This window comes from Pelodiscus sinensis, chromosome 23 (genome assembly GCF_052426305.1).
Source record: "Pelodiscus sinensis isolate ZL-2025 chromosome 23, ASM5242630v1, whole genome shotgun sequence".
Lineage (NCBI taxonomy): Eukaryota > Metazoa > Chordata > Testudines > Trionychidae > Pelodiscus > Pelodiscus sinensis.
In genome coordinates this window covers 14,100,025-14,122,169 of record NC_143074.1, presented here as the reverse complement: position 1 = coordinate 14,122,169, position 22,145 = coordinate 14,100,025, and the positions used below count along the sequence as shown (strand labels likewise).

The 22,145-nt window shown below is 52.1% G+C and overlaps 1 protein-coding gene across 1 annotated transcript; it reads right to left on the bottom strand.

Annotated features, from left to right (window-relative positions):
* Positions 1-1,806: 1,806 nt before the first annotated feature.
* PRDM12 (PR/SET domain 12) lies at positions 1,807-20,920 on the bottom strand. Its single transcript, XM_006128361.5, has 5 exons — positions 20,575-20,920; positions 18,862-19,052; positions 15,036-15,191; positions 7,811-7,922; positions 1,807-3,699 (listed from the first exon to the last, which is right to left on the bottom strand). Exons 1-5 carry the CDS (start codon positions 20,795-20,797, stop codon positions 3,317-3,319), a joined length of 1,065 nt encoding a protein of 354 aa, XP_006128423.2. The 5' UTR covers positions 20,798-20,920; the 3' UTR covers positions 1,807-3,316.
* Positions 20,921-22,145: the final 1,225 nt, after the last annotated feature.

The window sequence follows — 22,145 nt, the reverse complement described above, 5'->3', positions numbered from 1 at the left end:
CAGCCCTTTGCCATGTTGTTTTCAGACAGCCACATTTTCACTTGCCTTCAAGTGTCCATCTTATTGCTACTCTGGTGATAGAATCAGTTTCCATCTGAAGCACATGGCCAATCCATCTCCAGAGCCTCCTGGCTATGATGGTGCTTGGCTTCACGGTGTGAATAGACCTTGGTTTGAGATTGTTCTGGGTCAGAAGATATGAAAGATTGTTCGGCAGTGGGTTGTATGGAATGAAGACAGTTTGGACATGTGATACTTTCTCATCCCCCAGCATTCTTCCCGCTAAAGTAATGGTGAAAAGACGCTGCGTAGACACTTCTTGAGTTTGATTTTGGTGTTGGCATTTTGATTATTTTCTGACTGTATTTAAACTCCTGGAGGGGTTCCTGGCTTAACTGAGTCTGTTCAGATGCCCTGGCTTGTTCCTACCATCCTGGCTGATGGTGTTGCTCAAGTATGTGAATGATTCTAGATTGGTGAGAACATGATCCTCCAGCTGTACAGGTGATGGTGTGGCAATATTAAAAGTCATGATATTTGTCTTATTGCAGTTGATTTTCAGTCCAATTTGCTGGCTGAATGTGTTGAGTTGAGTTGTTTTTCTCTTGTTGGTATGCGATCAAAGAGCAAAATCATCTGCAAAGTCCACGTCTTGAAGGAATGCAAAGGGCCAGCCTATGGTGCATTCTAAAATCATAGGGAATCCCTCTCCATATAATCAACATCATCAAAAACTTCTGTTCCAACTTTATGTAACCCAGAAGCACTGAGATCACTGGGAAGGGCGAGTCAAATCCCGGATGAGCCTCTGCTTGTAGAGCTGACGAGCCCAGGTTGTCTGTAGGATTGAACCAGAGACATTAAGGGCTAAAGCCTTGGGGCTCGACCACATGAGCTAAAAAGCTATCTGGCGCTTAGTGAAGGCTGTAGAGCAGACATCACTCTCCCGGGTCAATGATTTCAGTGCCTCTGGGTTACATGTTGATCACAGAGCTCCGTTTGAAATCAAAACAGGACTATATCTGGGATGTGTCATGTCTGCAATTCCCTTCAATATTGTTACTGAAGACAAAATTGAAGAGGAGACAATTGGATAATGCAGCATACAACAGAAGATATGCCAAGAGGCATTAAATGGACACCCATCTCGTCCCTTGAAGACCTGATCTTCGCAGGTGATCTCACCCTCCTATCACATATTCAACACCATAAGCAAGGAGAAAATGGGTTCAACACACTGTGCTTGCATATCTATTAGTGCCTTGTGTCTCTGGCTCTGTGCACATGCATATGCATAAATTGTTTTTTCCATATTTTAAAACCATCATCTTTCTAGATGCAATGATGGGTCTTGAAAATAATTTATCTGGATTGAGCAGTATGCTCTGTCCAAAATGCATGAAACCGATGCTAGATTTTAAGGCCAGGAGAGAGGCTATTTTGATCATCTAGTCTGACCTCCTGTATAACAGGATCTTTTGTTCATTTCACTCAGCTACAAGCTAGGATCCTGTAAACCGTACAGGGGTAAAAGAAGCAAATTATCAATTATACCCACTAGGAGAAGCTCCACTAGCCCTTTCCCAAAACCATCATTATTCTTTCCTAGCACATACAGAGAAAGAAAACTCCCAAACGAATAACCTTCTAAATGATAAATGTTCCAAGTAATTTTTATTTAGAATACAAGCGAGAGAGGTACAAATGTATTTACAGCTGTGTACATATACCATCAAATAATATATAATATCAAAGTTTTGTAAATAATATTTTACATAAATATTTACAAAGGTAAAGTGACAATCGTTTCCTGGAAGTAAAACACGGTTTGTGAAAACTCTATACATCTTATACTTATAATTAATAATATTATAATAGGCTTTTTAAATTTTAGTTCACAAACCCCTCTTATTGGGTTCATAATGGTGACAGGACTCAAGGGGGCGCTCCGGACTGTATTCTGGGTAGGGTTTGACCAAAGGAATTACTTCTGTCTGGTCTCCAGAGGGCAGTAGAGGTAAGAGTCTAATGGACCCTACAGCTACGGCTATACGGAAGATCCAGAGGAGGACCATCCATGCAATGCGGAAGGTGGCCTTGGCAGGGTGAGCGGAGTGTGGGGCATTTCTAACCAGCCCAACTCACACGTATCCTGGAAAACTGTTTTTGTTGACACTTGGCGACTTGCTTGATTCTCCCTTTCCCGAGCATAGAATGGGGCAAATTTTCACCAACAGCCTGATGCTGCAATTGCCACTTTGCATGCCCACATGGCTGCCTGGGCGGAACCTCAGATCTGTGGACTGTGTGCAATAAACTTGTGCACAGCTTAGCCATGAGACCCGGGGCTTTGGTTTTACAGGCAGGGATGAAGCCTCTTGAAGATTTTGAACTAATTTGCTTGAGTCTCTGGAAATTTACAAGAGATTCTGCCCACTGGTGCTGCTAACTGTGGCACAGTGGACCAGCTGGGCATGGAACATAGTGGGTCAGCTGAACTGGCATGGGGACCAGCTGGGGGTCTAGCATGGACGCCAAACCAAACAGACATGGGGGCAAGAATGGAGCCTGGCCCCGTGATCTTTATCCATACTTTGCCTCCTCCAACACTTACATCAGAATAGGGTTTGTACATTTCCCCAGTGCAGACACAGCTTGGAGGCCAAAATTTCCATTGGTGTAAGCAGGCACAGCAGCATTGACTTCAACAGAATGGTGCCCACACCCAACAAGCAATGACTCCAGCCTTCCAGCTGTACTAGCTTAAATAGAGAGGAAAGCCATTTTTGTTCCCTCCATCCAACTGAATGAAACACAAAATCCATTGGAAAATGTTTCCCAAATCAGCATTTTGGCTCTTTCTCCCCCACCGCATATACTGGAGTCTTCATATTAGAGTTCATGTTATTTTTAATTCTCGGTGGGTTTATCCTCCTAAATGCATTTATGCCACTCATGGCCTGATGCCAAACATCAGGGATAACAAAGCTTATCACACAGCCTCCTCTAGGGCTGGAGCCCTGATGCTCCCTGCCCCAGACTGATCAGCTGGGAGAATGGATCATGGGGCTGGGACCATGTCGCACACGAAGCCCCAAGGGAATGGCAATGCTCTAACAGAGGTGGCACTTTGTCAGCAAACTGTTTAATTAAGAAATTGGCCTTGACCCCCGTCCTCACTGCCTCTGCCCCCCTCACTGCCTCTGCCCCCCTCCCCCTTCCCGAAGGGCTGAAGCCAACAAATTCCTCAGCGTTATCAGTGCCAGTCTCTGACAGCTGGAAAAGGCTGCCCGAGAGCTGGCATTTCAAGAGCAGCTCACAGCACCATGGTAGGTATGTGATGTGCCAGGGAGGCAGGGTGGGGCCCGGGCAAGGCTGGGGAGTGAGACTGCAGGGAGGCGTTGGGAGGTCGGTGCCTGGCGCTCTTCTGGTGAGCCCGGAGTCCAGCGAGCTGGGAGTAAGCACTTTGGCACACCTGGCACTTGTAGGGGCGCTCGCCGGTGTGCAGGCGCACATGGTTGCGGAGCGTGGAGGACTGACTGAAGCGGCGGTTGCAGAAGCGGCAGACAAAGGGTTTGTCCAGTGTGTGGATGCGCATGTGGGAGCGCAGGTTGCTGCGGGAGTTGAAGCCGCGGTGGCAGATCACGCACCGCATGCGGCCGGCCGTGCTGGCGCCGGTCTCCACCGTGTGGAAGTCCTCTGCGGAACAAAGAGCGGCACAAGCAGTCAGCCACTGCCCTCTGCTCTGCAGCCAGAATGGGACTGCCTGGCCTGAGTGATTCATCCCCTTCCTCGCGCCTGTATGGTGACTTCATGGCACTAGGCATTCTCATGGTTACGGCACAATGGCTTTGTCTACACTGCAGGGTTTTTGTGCAAGAAGCTTTTTGCGGAAGAGATCTTCTGCAAAAACTTCTTGCGCAAAAGCACGTCCACACCTCAAAAGCGCATTGCAAAAGCGATGTGCTTTTGCACAAGAGAGCGTCCACACTGCATGGACACGCTTGCACAGGAAAGTTCTGATGGCCATTCACAAAATGGCCATCAGAGCCCCTGTGCTTTTTGTGATAGATTCTTTTTGCACAAGAAACCCCTGTTGAGTGTCCACACACACCTTTTTTGCACAAGAATTCTTACACTAAAAGGAGTATGCCTCGTAGAAGGAGGTATACCTACACCGCAAAAAGCCCTCTGTTCTGTTGATTGGAGATTTTCTTGCACAAAAATGTGCTTGAGGTGTGGGCGCTCTGTGGGTTTTTGAACAAAAACCCTGTAGTGTAGACATAGCCTTTCAATAAAGAGAGAGGCACCTTGGTGCATGGTGGCAAGATGGGACAAGCTCAGTAGCAATGCCCCTGCAGCAGGTAATGACTTGATAATGAATAGCCATCGTTACAGCAAGCACTGTGCAACCCCACTGCATCTGCCAGCCAAAGATCGCCAAGCACTTTGCAGGCACTGACCAGTTAAATCTCTCAGCCCCCTGAGTGCTTTGGGGATAGGAGCCAGGTGTCCAATGTCTTAACCACAAGCCTTCCTTCATGCAGGGCCGGCTTGAGCCATTCCTGCACCCCGGGCAGCGGGCGCACGATTCATGCGTGGCTCTGCCCCTGGGCGCACGGCGCATGCGTGGCCCCGCCTCCCGGCGCGCTGCACACCTTACAGCTGCAATCGGGCGCACAGCAGTTTTAAGGGGCGCCGCGCAGACCCCAGCCCCGGGCGCACAGCGCCCCTTACAGCTGCCATCAGGCGCCCCCCAGGTTGGCGCCCTGGGCAGCTGCCCGCCTAGCCTCCCCCTTAATCTGGCCCTGCCTTCATGAGGGTTGAGTCAGCAAAGCAGGCAAGCAGCTGTGTCCTGTCTTTGAGACGTGGGCCTGTGCAGTGCTAAGCTGTCTCTCCAGGCCTGGGCCAGGCAACGCCTTAAGACAATAGTTTAGATTCAAATCGTGGCTGGGCGTCAGAAGGAAATAAGATGTGTGGTTTCCATCTCGCCCTTCTTAGGATGTTTGTTCACTTCCCAGAGCCACTGCCCCCTCCATGGTGCTGCTCTGGAGGAGTCCACGGGTAGAACAGCAGGGAGCGGGTGTTGCAAGCCAGATCTGGGGGCAGGGAGCAAGCCTGCATCACACCTGGCAGCACTTTCAAAGGTGCGTGCACCCCAGCCTCCCACACTCACAGAGCAATGCCAATGCCTTGTTGGGGGGCAGGGCTTTGAAAGGAGCCGCTGCCCATGGAATTTCCAGCGCACCAGCTTAGGGGAATCCTTGATCTCGTTCTGTATGGGTGGAGAACGCTTCCTCTGCCCATCCAAGCCCTGCTCTCCCTCACAGCAAGTCCATGGCTGCACATGACCTGCTCTTCCTCCCATGGACTCAGATCATTCACAGCCATCCCCTCCTCTGGAAACTGCACAGAACCGTAGCAATGCTGGCCAGGGCTGTCTAAAGAGCTCTGCACCTGCAGCTGGGGCCAGATTTTCAGAAACGCTCCTGCTAGGTGCACACAGGCAGCTGAGGTTCTAGGAAAATCTGGCTGGCTCACAGTGCGGGTTGAGCCCTATCGGCAATCAAGTTGCGGTTGTGTGGCCTGAGCTCTTCTGCAGCCCTGATCCCATGCACATATGGAGGGTGTGAAAAGCAGCAGAGCTGCAGGATGGGAGGGTGAGAGTGAGGAGGGGAAGTGGGGCAAACCCGCCTCTTCTGCTCAGGATCTATAATGCAGAGCTGGCAGGAGCGTCCTTTTTAAGGCCACTCAGAGCAGGCTGCATGCAGCTCACTCCTTTCCTCAGTGCTATGTTCTAGAAACTGTTGCCCTCCCACCCCTTGCATTCTGCAGCCTGTTGGACCTGGACCTCTAAGGGTACATCCAAACTGCGGAGCTATTACCGGACACTGGAAGTCTCCCGAAATAGCTATTCCATGTCTATTGAAGCAGCCCGTTATTTCGAAATAGATTTAACATGGAATAGATTTCGAAATAACGGGTGGCTTATTCTGGCGTCCCGGTAACCCTCGTTCCACACGGGTTAAGGGGCATTTCAGAATAGAGAGTTATTTCAAAATGTGGCACCAAATTACAAAAGAAGCTATGTCGAAATACACTCGACATAGCGCAAATCGCAAAACTTATTTCACACTAAGGGTACGTCTAGACTACATGGCTCCGTTGACAGAGCCATGTAGATTTGTTTGTTCGGCAAAGGGAAATGAAGCCGCGATTTAAATAATCGCAGCTTCATTTAAATTTAAATGGCTGCCCCACTCTGCCAATCAGCTGTTTGTCGGCAGATCGGGGCAGTCTGGACGCTCCCCTATTGACATAAAAGCCCTTCATCGACCTCTCCGGTAAACCTCATCCTACGAGGCATAACGGGGAGGTCGATAAAGGGCTTTCAGGTCGGCGCGGGAGCGTCCAGACTAGCGCGCTGAGCCAACAAACAGCTGATCAGCTGTTTGTCGGCTCAGCGCAGCAGCCATTTAAATTTAAATGAAGCCACGATTATTTAAATCGCAGCTTCATCTCCCTCTGCCGATCAGCCTAATCTACATGGCTCCATCGACGGAGCCATGTAGTTTAGACACACCCTTAGGGCGCTGTGTAGACGCACTCTAAAATCCCTTATTTCTAGTTCATTCGCTCCAGTTCTCTTCTCCATCTGTCCCACAGGCAATGGCAGAACAAGTAGAAATGGAATCCCAGACAAGTTAAAGGCCCCCTGGCACGGGATCTTGGGAGAACAGGGGTTTGTGTGGGATTAACGAAGGGGTGGCTGGATAGCTCTGGGAAATCAGTGACTTGGCAATGAGCCTCCGCTATAGTCAGCACTTTCTCTTCCCGGCTGCCTGGCTGCTCCACTCCCCAGACAGGGAGCCTCCCCCCCATATGGCAGCGATGAACGAAGGCCTCTCTCACTGCTGCACGGGGCTGCCCTTCGGCTTTATGGGGCCCAATGCAGTACTATTAAACAGACGCCCCTATGCTGGATAGCAGTCGGGGGGAGGGGGATTTTTTAGAGATGTGATTTTATAATCTTCAGCAACACACTAAGGAAATATTTTTAAAGCAAATTTTAAACTAAGGTCCTGTCAACACACAGTACTTCAGAAACTGACCGTATGTACCCAGGGCTGGCAAATGCCCGTTAAATGGCTTTGTTGCCCCTTGAATGGCTCTTTCACAAGTTCTGGCAGCCCCTTGCTACTTTTAAGTTATCTAGATCCTCGCTGGGGGGAAGCAGAGTCACAGAACAGGGATAGGAAGAGGCCGGTGGATGGACACTATGACCCCCATGGTGCCCCCAGTTTTAAGGTGCCCCACACAGCTGCATATTCTGTGTCTGGGTAAGGCAGGCCCTGCTGCTGGATTTGGGCCACAGGCTATTCGGGATGGCTGGCCTTAGGAACGCTGCAGGCAAAGCTGTGATGGCCCTAGGAAGTCAGCATGGGAAGGCAATGCTAAAACTCACTGATGTCTCTGGCATAATTTCAGAGGAGCCTCTTGATCCTGCTGAGCTAAGAAGCCTTCATTCTATAGTGGGGCTCAGGAGGATCCCAAGAAGAAAAGCACAGCACCCGCCCTGTCCGCTGTGGGTGCTTTGAGGACCTCCATGGAATAAAGGGGGGGGGACAGAAAGGTGCCAGCTTCCCCACAGCCCCCCAGGTGAGGCAAACAGGAGAGGATCCAGGTCTTGTGAGCCCCCACCCCCTCACAAGCCAAGCGACAGCCAGCTCAGCTGGTGGGCATAGACGGGCCAGGGAATGACAGCAGATGTGCATTTGTGAAGGTCATAGTCCTATCAAGGGCTACATACCATGCTTGTTCTTCTTCTGCTCCTCCTCCAAGCCCGGCACACCCGGAATCCCCAGGAAGGTATTGTGGGAGTTCCCATACCAGACCAGCAGTTCTTGGTCTGGTGGAATCATCTGCAGGGAAAAGAAACACAAACAGGGTGAGGGTGAGAATAGATCGTTCTGCTTGGTGCCTCCATGATGCTGGGGCCAGAGGCTTCCTTAGGGTGTGTCTAGACTACCTAGTTTTGTCGACAAAAGTGGACTTTTGTCGACAAAACTATACCAGCGTCTACACTACCGCTGAGTTCTGTCGACATAACGTCGACAGAACTCAGCAGTTTTGTCGATGCTGGTAAACCTCATTTTACGAGGCATAACACCTTCTGTCGACAGAACTCTGTCGACAGAAGGTGTTATTGCCTGTAACATTGCGTCCAGACTACGGAGTTCTGTCGACAAAGCAGCTCGCTTTGTCGACAGAACTCAATGTGTCTGGACGCTCTTTGTCGACGGAAATTTTGTCGACAGTATCTGTCAACAAAACTTCCGTCGACAAAACGCGGTAGTCTAGACGTACCCTTAGACAACTAGGGCAAAATTCATCTCTGCTGTAACTCGGGGGTTACAGCAAAGAGAATCTGACCAGGGGAATCAAGAGTGACTCTACGCGGATCCCTGGAACTGAGAGGTAAAAGACAGGAATTATGGCACATGATGGGAACTGTATGTGACTCAGATCCCTAGTTCCAATATCCTGCCCGTGCACCTAGTGGAGGCAGACACACAGCCCACAGACTGGACAGCAGCCACAGCAAAACAGACCGAGACTGAGTGCGACACATTGACCTGACACCTCCCTCTGGCTTTGGCAACAGGACAGTGGTGGCCTTAACTTAGTGTCCTCGGCTGAGACCAGAGCCCCATTGTGCTAGGTGCTGTACTTACACAAAAGAAAAGACACTCTTTGCCCCAAAGAGCTTACAGTCTATAGAGAAAGAAACACAAACGGAGGGGGGAAACTGAGGCAGGGTGCCATGATCCAGTGCTGCTCCTAAACATTTTGCCCCAGATTCTCCCTCGTGCTGAGATCTGCTCTTATGGGAGAGGAGGAGGGAGATCTATCAGGTCTGGCTCTGTGCTGGGCTGAGCTGAGGGGCTGCTCTATCTTACATCAGCTGAGCTATGGCAGAGCACAGCTCTTCTCTGCTCCCATCAAGCCCCCTAACTACCACCAAAGGAGCCAGTGGGTGGGAGGGAGGTGAGGAGAGAAACACCTGCTGGGGCTTTTTAACCAAGGATGTGGCTCAGATAGGAAGTGCTTGGGCTGCCCAGGGCATGGCCAGAGAAAAGGCTTGTGCATCTGTTAAGGGGCAGTAGGTCTGGTGGGAAGATGGGTCTAAATCGGGGGGGTGGAACCTTTCTTGGGTCAGGGGCCGCTGACCCACAGAAAAATCAGTTGGGAGCCACACACAAATGAGAAACAAAAAAAATAAAAATAAAAACCAAACCCTCAGGCTGTGTCTAGACTGCATCCCTTTTAAAATAAGGAATAAGGGATCTTTCGGAAAAGGCTTTATTTTCCGAAAGAGCCGCATCTAGACTGGCGCTTTTTTTTGGCAAAGCTGTGAGCCGGAAAAAAGTGGCAGCCATTTTTATGCAAATGAACCGGGGGGGGGGATTTAAATCCCTGCTTTATTTGCAATTGCGATGTGTCTGATTTGCATCCCTTTTACGGAAAAGGGATGCAGTCTAGACACAGCCTCAGTGGCGTGGGCCCCAACTGAGAAGGAGAAAGACGCTCCGCACATTCCCCTCAGACACTGGAGCCTAGGCAGCCCCAGGCTAGTAGATTTTGTGTGCTCCAGCCCCACAGGGACAGCTTGGAGCCCCAGCGTGGGCTCCCCAATGCTGAGGAGGAATTCCGAGTCTTGGGGGCCAGATCCAAGCAAGCCAGGGGCCAAATCCAGCCCCTAGGCCTTAGGTTCCCCACTCCTGGACTAAATTCTCCTCAGATTCTAAACTCTTGGGGACAGGGGCAGGCTGTTAGTTCTATGTTCATACAGCACCCAACGCAAGGAGCTCCTGGACCATGGCATTACAGCAATAATACACAACACTAAAGCAAGGCCTTGGATTTCCACAGCATGTCAGTGCAACAAGTGGAGTCTTGGGCAGCAGCCACAAGGACATTTAAGAAGCAAGGTTAGAAAGCTTCTTTCTTGCATTATTTATTTTGGTGTTTACGTCAGTTTATTTTCCTTTATCCTTCATTTTTTCCAATGTGTCTCAGGTTTGGGGGAGAACAGTGTAAATCTGCATTGTAGAGCTCAGGAGACCATGGGGGATTTTTGTACCTGGGAAGCTGTTTGAAAATGTAGGGTAAGCAAATCTGCTAAAATTACCCATCAAGAACTAATTAATCTGCTTGGCATTTATAGGGGTGTTGTTAGGTTTCAGAATCAACACCCAACGGAGTGGAATGAGGCAATTTACACTGGTCAGAGCTGCTAGTTCGGATTGTCAGACGTTGTTACACTGAATCGCACCTGCTTCATGCTTTAAGGTTTTCTTTGCAAATCGTGTGTTAGAGATTTAATTCTGGAGCACAATTTTGCAGCCACAGAATCACTGAATACACAGGGACCTACTCATATTGGCCCCAGTTCAGCAAAGTACTTGAACAGGCTTCTAACTTTAAGCATATGAGGAATCACTCTATAAATAAAGGGAGTTGCCCTTAATTTATGCACTTGCTTAATGATGAATAGCTGTCTCTCAGAGGGGTTGAATAGTATGAACTTGGAAATAAAGTGTAGGTGTCACATTCTGGCTTGCAGTCAATCATTTTCCATCCCATTGAAGATTAAAATAAATAAAAGAGAAGGGGTGAACTTAAGGGCGTGTGTATTACACAGTGCATATGCACTGGTGTGGATGAGAGCTGACAGGTGTGTGTTAGTGCAGAGAAATGTGTGCAAATATGTGCACGGAGGCAATCAGGATCACTCCCATGAATCTCACAGCTTTCAGCTGGAAGGTTAAAATGTGCTGCCTCAGTTTCTGCAGCTGAGGAAGATAATGAAGGATGAGAAAGGGCGGGGGAAGGGAAAAAGCAGCAGGAGCTGAGGTAAACAAAAATGTTAAGAATAAAGGTAATGAATTATAAAAATGCCACCAATAAGCCTGCCTGGGAGAGAGGAGGAGGGACAGAGAGGCTTTGGGTCATTGCTGGAGTTGGTTTAACTGTGTGGGAGATGTTCAGGCATACAGCAATGGAGTTGTCATGAAAACACACTGTATGTCTCTGTGTGCTGGGAAAAAGCAACAACACGAGTGTGTCCTAGTGTGTGTACACCCATGGAAAGAGCACAAGATGTGGGGGTGAGAGAGAACGGAAAGAGTATGCGTGCACACAGATGAGAGAGATGCAGTGTGCGAAATTAGCTGTATTTTTGAGTATATCACTGCTTTTTCTAGCCTCGCATCCCACATCTGCTGGATTCCTGCGAAATGGATGTTCTTTTTTAATGACACATAATCATCTATGAAAGCATTGCTCTCCATGGTACTATTGCAAAGATTAGATCACCGTTTAGAGAGCAGAAACTCTATCATTAAGGATTAGGGGCCCAATCCTGCTGCCTTTATGGGATTAGCCCGAGGGTCTATTCATGAGAGTCAAATCTACAAGACTGGGCTCTTACTACCATCTCCAGACAGTCACTCTGTGCTGAAAATTATCACTCAGAACCTTAGTCGTGGAATTCATTTTTATTTTAAACCCACAATTGGATTTTGTGATGTTCCCAGAGGGGTTCGAATGATTCACTGCTCTGAAAAAACAAGGAGTCCTGTGGCACCTTAAAGGCAAATAGATTTATTTCAGCATAAGCTCAGCAGAAACCCACTTCATCAGAGGCATACAGATTGCATTCATCTTTAAGGTGCTGCAGGACTCCTCGTTGTTTTTGTAGGTACAGACTAATCCAGCGACCCCCTCTGAGACTTGTCACTGTTTTGAGACACTTTATTTGTGCTTCAGTAACTCAACCATAGCTTTGATGTAAAGGGTATGGTGAGTGAGTTGTACCTGCATTTGGAATTTCAAAGGGGGAAAAAACAGGCAAGGTATCAAGGGTCATTCAGTACCTATGCATGGACAGAGTGTTTGCACTAAATAACCTATATTTAGTAAATGGGCTTCGGTACGGTGGCAGAATAGAGACAATGGCTGTAAAAGATATGGCAGATCCACCCTCCTCTAGCGGGTTCTTCAGAGGGATTCTAGGGATGTAGATAAGTAGATCAGAGTAGATGTGGCCCACTGGGTGAAAATCCATTTCTCATATCCCTTCCCACAAACCGATACTCAGTAAATAGTGACCCCAATGCAGGCTGATCCAACATTCTTTGTGACACCCTTCCCCCCAACACCTAATGATTTCAGGCAGAATAAACAGAGTAATAGGAGCCAATTTCAGAGCGTGATCACCTGTGGTGCTGTGCGTGTGGATTGTGACTGGGCATGGGATGCTGGAGTGAGGGAGGAATGCAGGATCGGGATCTAAGACCCAGCTGTTAACATCTGTTCTCTTACATTTCCAGGACATATTTGATTTCCCTCCCTCCAAACAAAATTCATAATTAACCCCATCTCCATCTCTCCCTGCTGAGTGATCCTAGTGATCCTGCTTTATTTAATTCACTAGGAGTAGGAACAGACTCATGTCAAGCTCCTGCCTCACATACCAGTCAATGTCTGGATCCCGGCAGGTGCCACAGTGGGATGGACTGCTGGGTTTAACTGGGACATTTATTTCCTTTGTCAATTGGAATCACAAACTCTTCCATTATTTTAACTTAGTTTTTTAGGGTTTTTTTTTTTGTGATCTAAAAGAACTGAACAATAGCGTTCTGATGTTTGTAGAATCATGGATTCAGACATATGAGAAGCATGAACTGTGTTTTACTGTATATCTGTATTAGGCATTATATACTCATGTAACTATCTTCATTCACACACAAACATATTAGAGACAATCTAAATATAATAGATCTCTGTTTTAAGGATTATCTGTATTATATTATTATTATTCTATTATACTATTTCACCTTGCAGTATAAAAACAATGATTAAAAGCAATTAAATATCTTTTACTGTGAGCCACCTTTCCTGCAGCTTGTCCAGAGGAATAAGGAATTTTGGATCAGCTCTATGTAAAAACCTGATCTGTAATTTTTCCATTAGGCAAACAAACCCTCGTGTAAGGAATGTTACGTGATAAAAACACTTAGCACTCATGTGTCCTGGATTTACACAGGTGAGCTGTGTACGGTTCCTAGCATGGGGCAGTGCCTTCACTTCAGAAAGCGGGTTACAAATGCCCAAGGTGCCTGCCACAGAAAAGGAACAATTTTTTCTCTTTCTGTACCAGCCTATTTGACTTGGGCAAATTACGGGCCAGAATGTGCTATTCCTATGTTGGCAGAACTCCTATCAGAACTCAGGGGGAGTTTTACCTGCCTATGGGGTGCAGAATTGGGACCCAATAATTTTTTTTTATTTCACATTGCAGGGGATGATCTGTAAGGTGCTGGGGATGATGGTCACCACCCAGCAAAGCATGTGCCTCAACTTTAGGAGCATTCAAGGCCCTAAAACTTCAAAGGTACCGTGCACAGGCGTATAGCACTTAAGTGTTCTGCTGGTTGGGAACCAAAATGCTCGGCAGCACACAGGGAGCCCCTTGCACGTTCCCTTGCACTAGCGTGCGACTGTCCGACCCCAGATCCCTGGCACTGGCTTTGTTGGCCACATGTGGCAAAGCGCAACACAGTGAGTGCAGGCTCATATTCCTCTCCCAGCTAAGAGAGCCTCGTCTCCTGCGCCAGCACTCCTGTTCCTGGAGCATTTGTTCTTCTAGACCCACAGCTGGAGAGTCATGCCAGAGCCAATCTGGCCATGATGGGCAGGTGGATTCAGAGACATTCTCACCTCTGCCCCGCTCTGCCATCTGAATTGTAATACGGCCCATATTGGGCTCTTCGTCATCCAGCATCCTAAATGTGGCAGCCTTGGAGTCCAGCAGCTTGCGGAACTGACTTACAAAGGCTTTGGAATGCACCTAAACTGGGCCGGGGGTGTGGGACATGCTGCCTTCAGCTCTGATATTGTTAAGTGCTCACAGGCCTGCCTGTGCATCCCACTAGCACTGGTTGGTTCTGTCGCTTGGGCAGCCTGGCTCGTGAGGCTGTACCCTGCAGGCAGGTTTTGTGATAGAAGATGAATAGCCCTAATCTCTCCATGCCACTGTATATTGTGGTGCTTCCGGGAAGCAGGATCGGGGCCCCATTGTTTTGGGCACCGCACTATTGCTGATGAAAAGTCGATCCCTGCCTCAAAGGGCTGACCTCCACTAACCAGAGATTTGGGCTTGCCCAATGCCGTAAATTGCACTTCTGGGAGCCTGATCCTGCACCTCTTTAGCCAGTCAACACGCCCACTGAAGTCAATGGGTATTTTGGCTGAATCGGGACTTGCAGGAGCAGAGATCTGCCTCGTTAACTTGTATGCCCAATGCTTTAATTTTAACAAGAACGTAACCAATACGTTTTAGGTTAACCCTTCCTGATTCTGAATTGGCCCAGGCACAGACCCTGAAGCAGGCTCAATTAGAGGCAATGGCAGAATCGTGTCCCCATTAGAGGCAATGGCAAAAGTCGCATGGACTTTAGTGGGAGAAGGAACAGACCCCTAAGGTTTAACATCTCAGTCCTCGGCACAGTCCTCCAGCAGGAAGAAAGCCCAAGTCTTCTTTCTTTTCTCTCTCCCCCGCATTTCCTGCACACCCACATGTACTCTCACACACGTGTGCACACATACGCGCGTGCACTATGGATCAAGACTGAACTGAAATGGAAGGAAAAGAAAAATCCCAACGCCCCCTCCCTCCCCCACAAGCACATGCAATGGCAAGTGCACCGAGCCGCCTGCCAAACTCCGTTCTCACGGGCACACGTGTCATTCTCAAACAATGCCACATTGATCCCTGCTGTTCTCCAGAAGGCCTTGATGCCAACATTTCTCCCTGATGGCAAAATCCCCCCTCTGCAAGCCGCTAACCTCTTCCCTGCTGCCTGAACTAGCCCCGGAAGACGGAGTCCCGACAACCAAGGAAGGACGCGTGATATGGAGAATGCCACTTCCCTGCTCCTCTTCCCCGGCTTCTCCCCAGCCTCACTTACCTCAATGGCCTTGTAGAATATGCTGTTCCCAATCTGGATCACTTCCAAGTTCTGCTCCTGCTCATTCCTGGCACACTTGATGTAGGTCATCCAGCTGCGGTGGTCTTCCTGGCTGGCGTCGATGAAGTAGCGAACCGTGCCGTCTTCATTGAAGACCTAGGGTGACGAGCAAGGGCGTGGTACATGAAGAGCCTCGTGGCTGAATGCACTGCCCCAGTCCTTCCAGCCAGCTCACACAGGGATGACCCAGGGTCTTGTGTGATGCTGGGAGAAGTCAGAGGCCTCAGGAGATGCTCAACCCTGGGGCAATGTGGCAGGTTTGTAGCAGCGGGAGGGTGTGTTACTTGTCACGGCAGGGGATGGGGTTAATTAGCTAAGGGGGCAATAGCTAGGAGAGGTTGTCAGGTGTCGGTAGCTCCTCTTGCAAGGTGGAGAGGCTCGGGGAGGGCCATAGGAAAGGTAAATCCTGGGCATGGACAGGCAGGGCTGAGTGCAGACCTGGCCCATGGAGTCTCCTCCTCAAGACAGCTGTGTCTGACCAGTGCAGGAGGCAGGAAGTAGTCCTGAAACCCCGTGTGCTAGGGTAGGCAGGGGAGAGTGGAAGCAGTGAGCCCGGCACCGGCTGCTGCTGGCTGCCGTAGAAGGCCCTCTCACATCTCGGGCTAGCAGAGGTAGCCTGCCTTGGCTCAGCCTTCCCCTGCAACACCACAGTCCATGGGCTGTGGCCCAGCTGAGAATGGCAACTGCCATCTCGGCTCCACTTCAAGACCTGTTATTCCTTCCCTCTGCTCCAGGGAGCCACCTCAGCCAGGACCTGAGGAGCTGAATCAGGGGACCCTTGTCTCATTTGGATTTCAACTTTAATACATGACCCTAATGCCAAGGGGAAACCTAGCAGAGGGGGTGGCACGTCCTGAGTCTTGGAGGCCAGTGGGAGATTGGCCTTTGGTGTCAATGGGTCCAAGGCCAGGTCCTACATTAGCAGGATCTAAGCAAAGGCTCTCGCTTGTAGCACATGGCTCTCCTGGGGAAGCAGCAATGCCCCAGGCTACACCAAATCACAGCCTGGTATATTGTCTGTGTGGATCAAGACACCTGATTCTGATCCCGCCCATGCTGCTTTTGCACCCATACGACCTCAGCGGAGTCACTCCGGATTTACAGCAGGGTCCTTTGTACCCGGCCCTAAAGTCCGTTCACAGGAATGATTCTCGGTTTCTGTTGCCGCAGCCTCTGGGCTCAGCCCCACTGCCACAATGTAAACTGGGCAAGCAAGTCGTCCAGAGTCACCAGGCCTGAAGTTTGCAGGCTGGAAGGATGGAACGGGGGGGGGGGGGGGGGGAGACGGGAGACTTTGCTAGGGGACAACGTTATGTGTCAACTTCTTGTCTATTGTCCGTGGGTCTTGCAACACCCAGGGCTGCCCCCGTGCTCTTAGGAGACCCACCCGAGGGTAAAGAAGGTGCAACAAAGGCAGCAAACTGGCCTGAGCAGCATTCCTGGCAGGGAAAACCCAGAACCACAGGGCATCCTCCCCGCCTTATACTGTGGGGAAAGTGAGGCATGAAGAAGGGGAGGGACATCAGCTGGCTGTGCTGGAGATGGGCAAACTCTCTGGTGAGCTCCACTGATTACCTGGGAACAGGAACAAAATCTGCCTTCCCCCCCCCCCCCCAGCTCTCTAGAGGCACAAAAAGAGGCCAGCAGAGGTTTGGGGCCGGGGCAGGAGGATTTGGAGCCTCGCCCAGCTCCCAACGAAACTGATGGAAAAACTTCATCGGAGTCACTGAGTCGGATCGGGCCCGGCCGTTCCAGGCGGAGGGGGATCCTGCATGAACACGCCTCTCCCCTTACCGTAATTCCCCTAGAATCATAGAATCATAGAATCCTAGGACTGGAAGGGACCTCGAGAGGTCATCGAGTCCAGCCCCCTGCCCTCAAGGCAGGATCAAGCTCCGTCTACACCATCCCTGACAGATGTCTATCTAACCTGTTCTTAAATATCTCCAGAGAGGGAGATTCCACCACCTCCCTTGGCAATTTATTCCAATATTTGACCACCCTGACAGTTAGGAATTTTTTCCTAATGTCCAATCTAAACCTCCCCTGCTGCACTTTAAGCCCATTACTCCTTGTCCTGTCCTCAGAAACCAAGAGGAACAAATTTTCTCCTTCCTCCTTGTGACACCCTTTTAGATATTTGAAAGCCGCTATCATGTCCCCCCTTAATCTTCTTTTTTCCAAACTAAACAAGCCCAGTTCATGAAGCCTGGCTTCATAGGTCATGTTCTCTAAACCTTTAATCATTCTTGTCGCTCTTCTCTGTACCCTTTCCAATTTTTCCACATCTTTCTTGAAATGTGGCGCCCAGAACTGGACACAGTACTCCAGCTGAGGCCTAACTAGTGCAGAGTAGAGCGGCAGAATGACTTCACGAGTTTTGCTTACAACACACCTGTTAATACAACCTAGAATCATATTTGCTTTTTTTGCAACAGCATCACACTGTTGACTCATATTCAACTTGTGGTCCACTATGACCCCTAGATCCCTTTCCGCCATGCTCCTTCCTAGACAGTCGCTTCCCATCTTGTATGTATGGAACTGATTGTTCCTTCCTAAGTGGAGCACTTTGCATTTCTCTCTATTAAACCTCATCCTGTTTACCTCCGACCATTTCTCTAACTTGCTAAGGTCATTCTGAATTATGTCCCTATCCTCCAAAGAAGTCGCAACCCCACCCAGTTTGGTATCATCTGCAAACTTAATAAGCGTACTCTCTATCCCAATATCTACATCATTGATGAAGATATTGAACAGTACGGGTCCCAAAACAGACCCTTGAGGAACTCCACTTGTTATCCCTTTCCAGCAGGATTTAGAACCGTTAACAACCACTCTCTGACTACGGTTATCTAGCCAATTATGCAGTTACAGCCCCGGCCCCTGCGGGTTCCCACGAGCTGCCTCGTACCTACAGCGATGTGGCGGAGCCCAGCGCAGCCTGAGCCGCGAGGGCTCCGCTGTTCTCACGGGGGTTCGTGGAGCGGTTCCTGGCGCGCTTTGCAGCAGCGGCTGAGGCTTGATTGAAACCCCCCGTGGGGTGAAAACCGTCTGTCGGGGGGGGGGGCTGCAAACTGCGCGCCCGTTCGGCTCAGTTCCCTCCCGCTGGCCCAGAGGCGCCCACAGACCCGCTTTCCCTTCGGGGCCGTCGTTCACTGCGGGTTTTCACTCAGGCCCAGCGGTTGCGGGACTTGTGTCGCCGCTGCGCCCGGGGCTGGCGTGGCCCGTGGGAGGCACCTCCAGCTCCCGCTACCTGTCTTGGTGCGGGGAAAGTTGCTCCAAGGAAACCTTTCCCCACGCTCGTCGGGGCCCTGAGTAGGGCTACAGGGAAATGTGAGTCTGTCCTCCGAGGGGAATTCTGCGAACTTAACACCCCCCGCTGGGAATAAACCCTGTCCCTTCACGGGCAGTGCCAGCGCCGTTGTGGGACACTCCAAATCCACACCATTGCCCCTCCCCCCTTATTCTGTGGGGAAACTGAGGCATGCCGAAGGACAGGGACATGACTCGGTCACAAGGAGCCAGGGAGTCCCGGTTCCCTGCCCCGCGTTCCGGAGCGCACCGCAGGGTGGTGAATTGTTCTGGGAAGCGAGGCTTGCGCGCGGCAAGTTGCGCGCATAGGCACACATTGCGCGGGCAGGACGGGGACTAGTTGGACACGAGGGGCTCTCCCTCGCGGGGAGGGGCTTTTCTCCCTGCAGCGCACAGAAGGAGCGAGGTCGTTCGTGCCCCCCCGCCCCCCCCCCCACACTCTCTTCTTTACCTCCCACATGAGGTTGTTGTTCTTGCACAGATCCACGTGCTCCGGCGAGATGACCCTGCCGGTGAAAGGGCCCATCTCGGTGCCAGCTTTGATCCAGGTCTTGGAGAAGATGCCCAGCCCTTCCCCGGGGATGGAGCTCTGGGCGATGATCACTTCTGAGGGCAGGACCAGGCTGGATAACTTCTGCACCTCTGCGGGGAGGGGAGAGAGAAGAGGGGGTTGGAGAAGGGGGAGAATCCGGGCTCGCCTCTGGCCCCTCCCGCCCGTCCAACTAACCCCGACCCTACCTGTGACCGTCTCCCGCACTCGCTAACCCTCACCGCCGTCCCCCCTTCCCGCAAGCGGCGCCGGACACCAGGGGTCTGTGCTCGGGACCGAATCCGCCCCCGTCCGCGGGCAGGCAGGAGCGCTCCCCTTCCCTGGAGACAAGGCACCACAGCCCAGCGAGGGGCTCCGAAGCTGAGCTCCTCTCCCCGGTCCATTTCAGGGAGGCGATGGGGGCTGGAGAGGGCCTCCTGCCAGGGAGGGAGCTTTGTGGGGCAGAGGAAATGGCCGAGGAATTGCCCCACTCGCCCTCCCTGTGAAGATCCCAGCTAAACGCACAACACCCCCCCTCTCCCGCACTCACCAGCTCCCTCCCCGCCCGCCTCCCCTCCTGCTTCGGACATCGCAACCCCACTTCGGCGCAAGCCGGCTCCGAGCGCCGCGCCTCCGCAGTGCCCCATTCGCACCCTACAAGTCCTTACAAGCCCCCCCCCCCCAATGAGGCATGGGGGGGTACCTGGGAAAAGCAATGTGAGAGCGCGCCGGGCTGAGAAAGGAGGTTAAATGGTGTCTATTGCAGCCGGTCCAGCAATTTGTCACGCTGTTAAAGTGATCTGCATTCATTACGCCCAACTAGAAAGCAATGGCTAATTCTAAATTCATTAGCCCCCGAAGAATGCTGTAGCGATACACTGCGCCTGAAAGGCGCGAGGGCTTGTTTAAAAGGGCCCAGGAATTCCTCTTACAAAATGGGGAGATTAGATGGTTGGACTAATGTGAATGGCAATGGAATTAGTCTTCACGGTAAATTAAGAGAGGAACAGAAATCCTAGAGGGGGAAAGGGAGCCTGGACGCCCCATAGATGCCAAAAGCGAGAGAAAATAGCTTGTCCCCGAGTTGATGAATGGGGCATAAGAACTTGAGACATCTTAAAGAAAGGAAACTTCACCCCGTCCCCGCCCCTGCCCCCTTTTTAAGGTCTTGGTTTAAGTGGGAACTTTCTCAGGTCAAGCCCAAGTTAACTAAATGAATTAAACCCCTCTTCTTTCGCAGTCAACTGCTATTACACGCCTAATAAGACCTTAAATGCCAGGGGCTTAGCGCTTCAATGGGCGGCGGGGAAACGCGGAGCCTAGTGGGGAAAGGCTGGAGGCAGGAGTGGGAAAGTCAAAACGCCAAGAAGAGCGGCAGGGAAGGAGACCGGGGGGCTTGGGAAAGAGCCGGCTACTGTCCTCCGGGGGGTGGGCGCAGCCGGGCCTCCGAGCCAGCCTGGCGTCTGCAGTGTGAGCCCCGGAGGGGCTGCGGCCCCACCAGGGTGTCAGAGGCCCGGGGACCGCGCGGGTGATGCCCGCAGCAGCAGGACCAGGCGGGCGCTTTCTTCCTTCCCTGGAGGGGGGGTCCCGGCCGCCCCCGTCCCTCCCCAGCCGCGCCGGAGCGCAGGGACTCACCCCCCGAGAAGGACTGCGCCAGCACCTCCGCCGTGAAGGCCGTCCTGGGGCTACTGTGGCTGCCCTTCTCCTCCAGGAGCTGCTCGCCCAGCACGTTCCGCCAGCGGCCGTAGAGGAAGCTGTGCAGGATGTCCGACGTGATCACCTCGGCCAGCGACAGCCCCGGCGGCTTCAGCCCGCTCTTGAGCACCAGCGCCTCGGCGGGGAGCACGGAGCCCATCATGGGCGGAGACCCGGGGGCGCGGCGGGCACGGGGGACGTCGAGCGGCCGAGCGCTGTGTAGCCCGGGGCGGTGGGCGCCTTGCCTCTGGCGGCCGAAAGCCCCGACAGATTCCTCTTGGCACAGCCGCGGCGCCGGGCTATATATGAGCGGCAGTGACCCTCCTAATTGGTTATTAATGACCCCCGACGTGGTAAGAGAGACTTGTTCTGCCAGGCTGAGCCAAACCTTCCGAGACCCCCCTCCCTCCCCCGGGGTGGGGAGAGGGTGGGGAGAGGCAGGGAGGGAGAGACAGGCGGAGGCAGCGACTCACATCCCACTAGCAGCCCATCCGTGGGGAGAGGGAGCCGCATCTCGGAGGGACACCTGCGGCCGCCGCCCAGCCCTAGCGCGGCCCAGCCGGCTGCGGGGAAAGGGAACCCCACAGTCCTCACATGCACCACCCGGCGGCCGGGGCTGCTTTCCCATCCAGGCAATGAGGGTGCTGCGGAGAGAGGCGAACCCGGGCAGGGGCTGGGCTCCCGGCTTCGGAGGGAAGCCACCTGGCTTCACCTGGCCAAGCCCGGGGCGAGCCAAGGAGTTTCACTCCCCAGACACGGCTCGGGGTGGCCCCGACGCCCCTTGTGCGCCGAACCCGCCCCGCTCGGGACGCTGCGGCCCGGGACGCGGTGCGCTCTGCGAGCGGGTCGCTGCCCAGCGTCCTTCAGGGGGAAACAGTCCGGGAGGGTTCGCAGCGCAATTGGCCACATCACAGCCCAGCCCTGCGCTCCCGGGGCGAGCCAGGGTCCCTTCGCTAATCGGGCCAAACGGATCCGGGGTCCTGGGAACTGGTTTGGTTCTGCCGAACCCTGAGGGGGGGGGGAACCGGTTCCCCAAGAGCATCCGGGGCATGAAAACAACCTGCCCTGCCCCCCCGCCCCGGCTGTGCCTAGCAGTGTCCTCCTGGCGAGCCCAAACGAACTTCCCCCTTGCTTAGCGAGCTCGGGAACAATTCCGCGCCCCGAAGCCCTAGACTGGCCTTGGAAAGCCGCATGGGGACCGACACATGGGTTCTCGGACAGGGGCTCGTGGGCTCGGGCTAACATGGTAGCCCCAGGCTCGTGGTTTAAAGCTTCCATTGCAAAGCCGATCTTACCCGGCTGGTCGGAAGATGGGTGGCGGCGGGGTGTGTGTGGGGGGCGGTTTATATTATAACAGGGGACGGGGGATTTTTTCCCCCTTTCGATTCTCCTCTTTCCGGCCGAAAAGCTGGCAAGCCCCGGCAAAGCTTTTGTTGTTAGCCCCGCGTTTCTGATTAGCGAGACCTAAGCCAAAGCCGCAGACATTTTCCCGTCTCCCACTTGCAGGTCGG

What these genes read in the sequence shown, in the direction of transcription:
- PRDM12 (XM_006128361.5), bottom strand. Translation starts at nt 20,797, where the DNA reads ATGATGGGCTCCGTGCTCCCCGCCGAGGCGCTGGTGCTCAAGAGCGGG. An exon ending in TATTCTACAAGGCCATTGAG is followed by an intron (nt 7,923 to 15,035) that starts GTAAGTGAGGCT and finishes TTTTCCCTGCAG; the next exon opens with ATGATTCCACCAGACCAAGA. An exon ending in GCAGAAGAAGAACAAGCATG is followed by an intron (nt 3,700 to 7,810) that starts GTATGTAGCCCT and finishes TTTGTTCCGCAG; the next exon opens with AGGACTTCCACACGGTGGAG.